The following is a 6,618-nucleotide window of genomic DNA, read 5'->3' as shown; positions in this document are numbered from 1 at the left end:
CCCTCACGTCCTCGGCCTTATTAAACCCAGAAACCTGGAAGGAATCCCAAGGGACCTTTGCAGTTGCTTTCATTTCCAACCACCACCTTGAGTTTTCACCGGGGCCACACGCCCGCTGCCCGCACACTCACCCTTGGGGTCAGCTGGCGCCATCCTGGTGTTGCCAGGAGGGACCGAGGCGCAGGAGACCCTGCGGCCGCCCAGGCCCTGTGTCCACCGCGGGCGGGAGCCCTCGGCAGTGCCGGCCCCTCCCGTGCTTGGTCCAGCTCTGTGCCGGGAGGGCCCGGTGACCCTCTGCTTGCTGGCAGTATTGCTCGTCACGTTTCTTAAAATCCTCAAACTGTCTCCTCTCTTTGCAGATACCCTGTTCCAGCTGAAGGTATGTACCCAAGGGCCCTGGGCCCCAGCCCCGCCCGGCTGGTTAGTGAGCGGGGACATTGGTGTGAATCGCAACCCAATGACAGGCTGTCACTTGGTGACCGCTGCCCAGGCCCAGCCCGACTGGTGACAAGGGGGTTACTGAGTTGCCTGGTGCCAGCTGAGGGCAAGGGTCACTTGGGCTCATCCGTGAAAGAGGTGTTACCTTGAAGAAACACTTGGGCCTGAGGCTCCTCCCTTGATGTTCCACTGGGCTTTTAAAGCTGTGACCTCGAGTCCTTTAAAATCCCATGGAAGGCGGCCGTGTGGGCACCTGAGTGTCCTCCTGTCTGGGTGCCGTTTGCACTTCCGGTGAATCCGGGGCAAGCTCTGCCGCTCTCCCCCCCAGTGCCCCTCCCCCTGACATCCTGGTTAGTTCTGAACAGTGGGCGGCCAGCGTGATGTGCGCCAGCTGCTGGTGTCGCCCGTCACCCGGGCTTGGCCACGGGCGGGAGGGCGAGTGTGGGCGGCTGCGGGCACTTGTTCACAAGCACGCCCGTGGAGGGCACCTTGTTAGGGGGGCAGGGCTTTGCCGTGTGACCGGGCTCTCGCCTCTGCTCAGTTCACAGCGAAGCAGCTGGAGAAACTGGCCAAGAAGGCGGAGAAGGACTCGAAGGCGGAGCAGGCCAAGGTGAAGAAGGTGAGGCGCTGCCACTGTCCCTGCTCCTGGTCTTCTCTCTTGTTCTTTCTGTTTTAAATATTTTATTGATGTCGGAGAGGCGGGAGAGGGAGGGAGATAGAAGCTTCAACGAGCCGAATGTTAAAAACTAGTGGAAAGTTTATATGTGTGTGTGTGTGTGTGTGTATTTGATTTTAGAGAGAGGAGGAAAAAAAAAAAAAAAGAAACTTCAATGATGAGAGAGAAGCATGGATCACTGCTTCCCGCACGCCCCACTCTAGGGATCGAGCCTGCAACCGGGCATGAGCCCTGACCGGGAATCGAACCGCGACCTGGTTCATAGGTTGACGCTTAACCCCTGAGCCACACCAGCTGGGCTCCTGGCATCTTCTCTTCGTGGCTGTGGTTTCCACACAGGGAAGGGGAGGGGCCGCTAGCTAAGGCCACAGTGGCTCCTTTTCTGCCCCCCACCCCCAGGCATCCAAAGCAGAAAGATGGGGCATCGCCTATGCTTTTTCCTTGACTGTCCATGCCTTTTACTCATTTCCACCGTTCTGAACTTGAGTTTTTTCTAAATGGTGTAGGAAGTGGGCTTCTGGCGGTCGCTCCTGACCCTGCACTGAGCCCTCTTCCCTGCGGAGCTCGGGCACCAGAGCCCAGGCAGAGGGGAGGCAGCCCCCTGTGGGGCGAGGACAGGGCGGGAGGCTCTCGGGGCCTCTCCAGGGAGGGACAGAAGGAAAGGCCGGAGGGGGTCTGGCTGTCCTGGTGGGGCCTCTGTGACAGCTATTGAATGGGGTGTGGGATTGGGGACGTCCCTCCCACACTGGCTCCCAGGGCAGAGGTGGGGCCAGAGAGCCCCCTTCCCACTGTGGCTGTGTCCTCGCCTTCAGCCCTCGTTTGTGAGTGTGTGTGTTGTGGGGGGGGGGAGCGGCGGTGAGAGGTTCGGGAGGGAGCTGAAGAGGCCGAGTGTGTCGCGGGAGTGGGGGGTGGGGACAGGTGGCCGTGTTTCCAGGGCTTTCCCGTCTAACCCACTGTGGGCTGGTCTGGGCCCTGCCCTGGACACCCTGGCTCCTGAGCAGGCTGGGGGCCTGGTGTCTGCATTTCCACGAAGCTCGCAGCCCTGCCGAGGTTGTGAAAGGGGCACGTCAGCAGCCACACCCCAGGCCAGGCCAGGCCCCTGAGCAGGTGGGCACTGCCCCACGTTTCAGGCCCTGCAGCAGAAGAACGTGGAGTGCGCCCGTGTGTACGCGGAGAACGCCATTCGCAAGAAGAATGAAGGTGTGAACTGGCTGCGCATGGCGTCTCGCGTGGATGCCGTGGCCTCCAAGGTGCAGACAGCTGTGACCATGAAGGGGGTGAGTGTCTGGCCCCGGCCTCCTACCTGTGGGTGCTCCCTCTGCTGGCCCCGTCCAGGGGACTAGCTGGGGCTGGAAGGGGTCATGCCAGGGCCCTTTGGGTCTGCGGGGGTGAACAGGGGAGTCCCCGCACAGCAAGTGCCTGCCAAGGAGAGCACACAGCCCGGAGCCGGTGTCCGTGGGCTTTCCCGCGTGCCGCGCTGGCCTCCGTGTCCACTGGTGGCGGCGTCTCCTGGGCGCCTGCAGGACGGCCTGTGCGGCCCGAGGGCTGCTGGGTCGACCGGGCTGGATCTCGCTGGCCTGAGTGGAGGAGGGCTCGGGCCTGTCCCTGGTGGGATGTCCCCTCCTCAGTCCTGTTGCCTCCTTACTCCCTCCTTTTCTAGGTGACCAAGAACATGGCGCAGGTGACCAAAGCCCTGGACCGAGCGCTGAGCAGCATGGACCTGCAGAAGGTGTCTGCGGTGATGGACAAGTTCGAGCAGCAGGTGCAGAACCTGGACGTGCACACCTCGGTAGGTTGCCCCTTCCAGGCAGGCGGCCAGCGCGTCGGGAGGGCGGCTTGTGTGGCTGCCACGCATTGCTCCCTCCCTGGCGTTAGCAGGTGTCCTCTGTGCTGAGCCCCGGTGGGGCCGCCTCCACGTCCCTGACCCCTTGTCAGGGGCCCGACAGCACACAGCGCGAACACAGGAGGCCTGGGGCAGGGGAGCCAGCGATCTCCAGGTGGGGTGGCCGGAAACACTCCCTGCGTGACACCCAGAGGCTGGAGAGAGTGGGAGTGGGGAGCGAGCAGGAAATGAGACGGTGGCTGTGGTGTGGCCGGGGCCCCTGTGAGGCTGCGGTGGGGGCTCCCGGGCTTGACCTGACTGCCCAGAGCCCGGCCCCCAGGTGATGGAGGACTCCATGAGCTCGGCCACCACGTTGACCACGCCACAGGAGCAGGTGGACAGCCTCATCGTGCAGATCGCAGAGGAGAACGGCCTGGAGGTGCTGGACCAGCTCAGCCAGCTGCCCGAAGGCGCGTCAGCCGTGGGCGAGAGCTCCGTGCGCAGCCAGGAGGACCAGCTGTCGCGCAGGTGGGCGATCGCTCGAGCCCTGCGGCTGCCTGTGAGGCAAGGGGGGGCTCTGGGCTGGCGGCGGCCGGAGGACAGGGTGTGACATGCGGCTTCGGCTGCGAGGCCCCAGTCCTTCTGAGGAGATGCCCAGCTCAGAACCCACCCCCACCCCACCCCGCAGCACGATGCAGGCACCAGGGAGGTGGCTCCTGCCCAGCTTCCTAAGTTCCTGAGTTTAAGTGATACCCCTTCTGCATCAAGCCCTGAGCTCTCCCTGCCCCGGTTCATGTCTGCTCTGTGCATCAGGCGTGTTACTCCCCGTCCACAGCTCACAGTGCACAGGGTTGCCCATGGCTGTTTCCAGCGCCTCTCCTGCGTGTCGGCTAGAACAGCCCTGAGAAGCCGGGCTCGGGGAGAGGAGGACGGAGAGGGCGGGCGGGTGCCGCGGCCGCCTTCCCTCCTGGCAGCACTGCTGTGCTTTGCAGGTTGGCCGCCCTGAGGAATTAGGAGCCGCGCAGGCAGCTCCAGGCCCGCGCCCTGCCTCTCGCCTTCGAGCCGACCCTGCAGCAGCGTCAGCCCTCACTGCTCTCCGCACTCGCCTGCCGGGCCTGGGACCCTCCTGTCCTCCTAGGCTGGGCGGCGGGTGCATTTGCACAAACTTCTGACTTTCGTGGGTGGTTTCTGTGACTTTGGGCCAAGCAGCTGGAGGGGCTGTGGGCTCCCTCTGTGCCCCAGTCTGTGGGGATGCCCTGTGATAGCAGGTATGCGGCTGACCAGCAGCAGTGGGGGTTGGGGTCCCCTTGCCAGGCGGTACCTGGAGCCCTCCAAGCAGCGGGCAGGCCTCTCCCACCCCTAGACAGACGCGGGCAAGGCCCCAGGACGTGTGGGGGACGCCCTCGAGGGCCACCCAGCAAACACGTCCCCCGCCGCCTTTGCAGAACGTCCAGGGGTGGGGTCCTGTCCTCTCCAGCCTGTCCCTGCCCTCTGCAGCTGGCTGAGCCCCTGGGGGTAGCTGGCCCCAGGTCCAGGCGTGCCCACTCTGGGGCACGTCCTTACTCTCCTGCCTGTGGAGGGCCTGGGGTGTGGGGTGACCCCTTGGAGCCCCGTCTGTGCCAGGCCTGGCTGAGGAGCCGTCAGCCACACAATCACATCTGGTACTAAACTGCAGTGCCTCCTCCAATGGCCCCTCCTGCCTGGGCTCACACCCTTGACCTTGGAAGTCAGAGTGGCTGATGGCCCAGAGAGCCACCCTTGGGGGGAGGGGGCCCCCGCTGTGGCTGCGTGTCTAGGACAGCAGCAGGTCGTCCCGGTGACCTGCTAGGACGGCCAGGAGACGGCTGCACTTCCTGTTCTTCCTGGTCCTGAAGTTTACTTTGTTTTCCTGAAGCTGTTTGGTTTGTTTTTTTTGTGTGTGTGTTTTGGGGTTTCGTTTTTGCCAAAATACAAAGAGCAAGCGGCAGGGGGGAGCGTTGGGTCTGCGTCCTCCTCTGTGGAGCTGGTGGAGCTGTGCGGTGGGTGTGGCCAGGCCGGCTCTGCACAGCTGACCGCCGTCCAGCCCTTCCCAGAGGCTCCTGTGTCCAGTCTCCTCACACCTTCACCTTGGCTCCTGCGCTTGCTTCTTCCTGGACGTGGGAGCCGTGGTGTCTGTGCAGTGGGCGGCGTTGGGCAGCCGAAGGGGAGTGGGCTGTGGGTGAGACCCGGCATTCTCCTGTGATACCGACCTCGCCTTACTCCCTGGCCGTGCCCCTCGGGGCGCCCACATGCTGGGGGTTCAGAGGTTGTGAGTTTCTGGGACCCGGGTGTGGGGTGGGGAGGCCATGGCTCATGGAAGGCAGTGGGCGTGTGTGCCCTTTTCCTATAATGCTACTGTAAATAAAGTTGATTGAGACATTGCTCCAGGTTTGCTTCAGTGGCTTTGGGGCTGGCGGGGGGAGGTGGGTTAGGTGGGCCCCTCAGTGTGGTCGTCCGGCCCCCCGCGCAGGAGGCTGAGGGATCTGGGAGGACAGCAGGCGGGGTCCAGGGAATCGGATTCTCAGGCCCCAGACAGACAGAATGTGGGGTTTTTACTTTGAAATAATTTTAAACATAATGTGGTTGAGATTATTTCAGGACGAGTATTAAAGCCTTTCTCATGCCGCCAGGGTCCCCTCCCACCTCCTGACAGCCCCCCAGAAACAGCCCTGTCGTAGAGGGGTGATGAGCAGATACCCACACATGTCCCTTCTGGTCACTTTGGATCCTCCGGGGGAGGTGCTAGCTGGGGATGAGGCAGGCCGTGCCCACGGGACCCCCAGCTGCTCCCACGGCCTGGGGGGTTCACGCCTCCCCCCAGGGGCTGGGGAGCGAATAGCACGGCTGCCCAGGTGGCTGCCAGGGTCGCGGGGCCACGCTGGGCAGGGCCGCCTGAGCAGAGGAATTCCTGCCTGCCGTCGGGTTGCCCCACGCCCGGCCTCACAGCCTGCCCTGTCGAGGGCACGTTCTCGGGCCTGGAGAGGGCTCTGACCTGGTGGGGCCCCACTGGGGTCTGTCACCCACGAGAATATTCATCTCAAGACACAGGCGCTGAATGTCCAGCGGGAGGTGCTGTTCTCCCCCACACACACATATGTGTGCGTTCTGCCCAGGGCCGGGGTGCGTGGGGGGGGCGGGGGGGTGGCAGGACCAAGTTCACTGTGAGGAGACCCTGCAGGTGACCCTGGAGAGGCCTGCTGTCAGGAGGCTGAGCCCAGGGGGTGCGTGCACGTGTGTGGGTGCATGTAGGTGTGTGTATGTGCATGCATGCGTGCACACGTGCGTGCATGCGCGTGTGGGTGTGTGTATGTGCATGCGTGTGTGCACACGTGTGTGCAGGCATAATTAGGAGGAAGTGGGTGTGTGGGTGGGAGTGTACAGTGCGGGGCGGGGGCGGTGGCACTGCAGCCTGGGCTGTGTTTAAAGACCCTCGCGGTGTCCATGCGAAGCCCCCGTCAGACCCAAGCCCTTCCCGGCCTGTCCTACCAGCACTCGGGCCTCCTGTGCCTGGACGTCCAGCCAGGGGCCCTTCCCAGGATGTGCCCGGGACGCGGAGAGCCCTCCAGGACGACACCCTCAGGACGCAAAGGGCCGGTGCCTTTATTGAGGGGCCTCTGGGCCGGGCCTGAGCCCCCACAGCGCGTGGCCCAGGGCGCCCCAGGAC

The 6,618-nt window shown here is 63.9% G+C and overlaps 2 protein-coding genes across 2 annotated transcripts in view; one reads left to right on the top strand and one right to left on the bottom strand.

The window, feature by feature from the left end:
* LOC102768865 (charged multivesicular body protein 1a) overlaps positions 1-5,336 on the top strand; it is a 39,416-nt gene extending 34,080 nt beyond the window's left edge. Inside the window, exons 5-10 of the mRNA XM_015572061.1 lie at positions 358-379; positions 980-1,057; positions 2,245-2,391; positions 2,775-2,903; positions 3,277-3,464; positions 3,929-5,336. Coding sequence (XP_015427547.1) covers positions 358-379; positions 980-1,057; positions 2,245-2,391; positions 2,775-2,903; positions 3,277-3,464; positions 3,929-3,950 — 586 coding nt within the window. The 3' untranslated portion in view covers positions 3,951-5,336. The remainder of the gene's footprint in view (positions 1-357; positions 380-979; positions 1,058-2,244; positions 2,392-2,774; positions 2,904-3,276; positions 3,465-3,928) is intronic.
* A 46-nt stretch (positions 5,337-5,382) lies between these two features.
* The window catches only part of DPEP1 (dipeptidase 1 (renal)), a 10,264-nt gene continuing 9,028 nt past the window's right edge, over positions 5,383-6,618 (bottom strand). The window contains exon 11 of the mRNA XM_015572018.1: positions 5,383-5,437. Within this exon, the coding sequence (XP_015427504.1) occupies positions 5,383-5,437 (55 nt within the window). The remainder of the gene's footprint in view (positions 5,438-6,618) is intronic.

The sequence above is a fragment of the Myotis davidii genome, unplaced genomic scaffold (assembly GCF_000327345.1).
Source record: "Myotis davidii unplaced genomic scaffold, ASM32734v1 scaffold1453, whole genome shotgun sequence".
NCBI classification, from domain to species: Eukaryota; Metazoa; Chordata; class Mammalia; order Chiroptera; family Vespertilionidae; genus Myotis; species Myotis davidii.
Note: the sequence above shows the minus strand (reverse complement) of the source record. Positions and strands in the feature narration are given on the sequence as shown.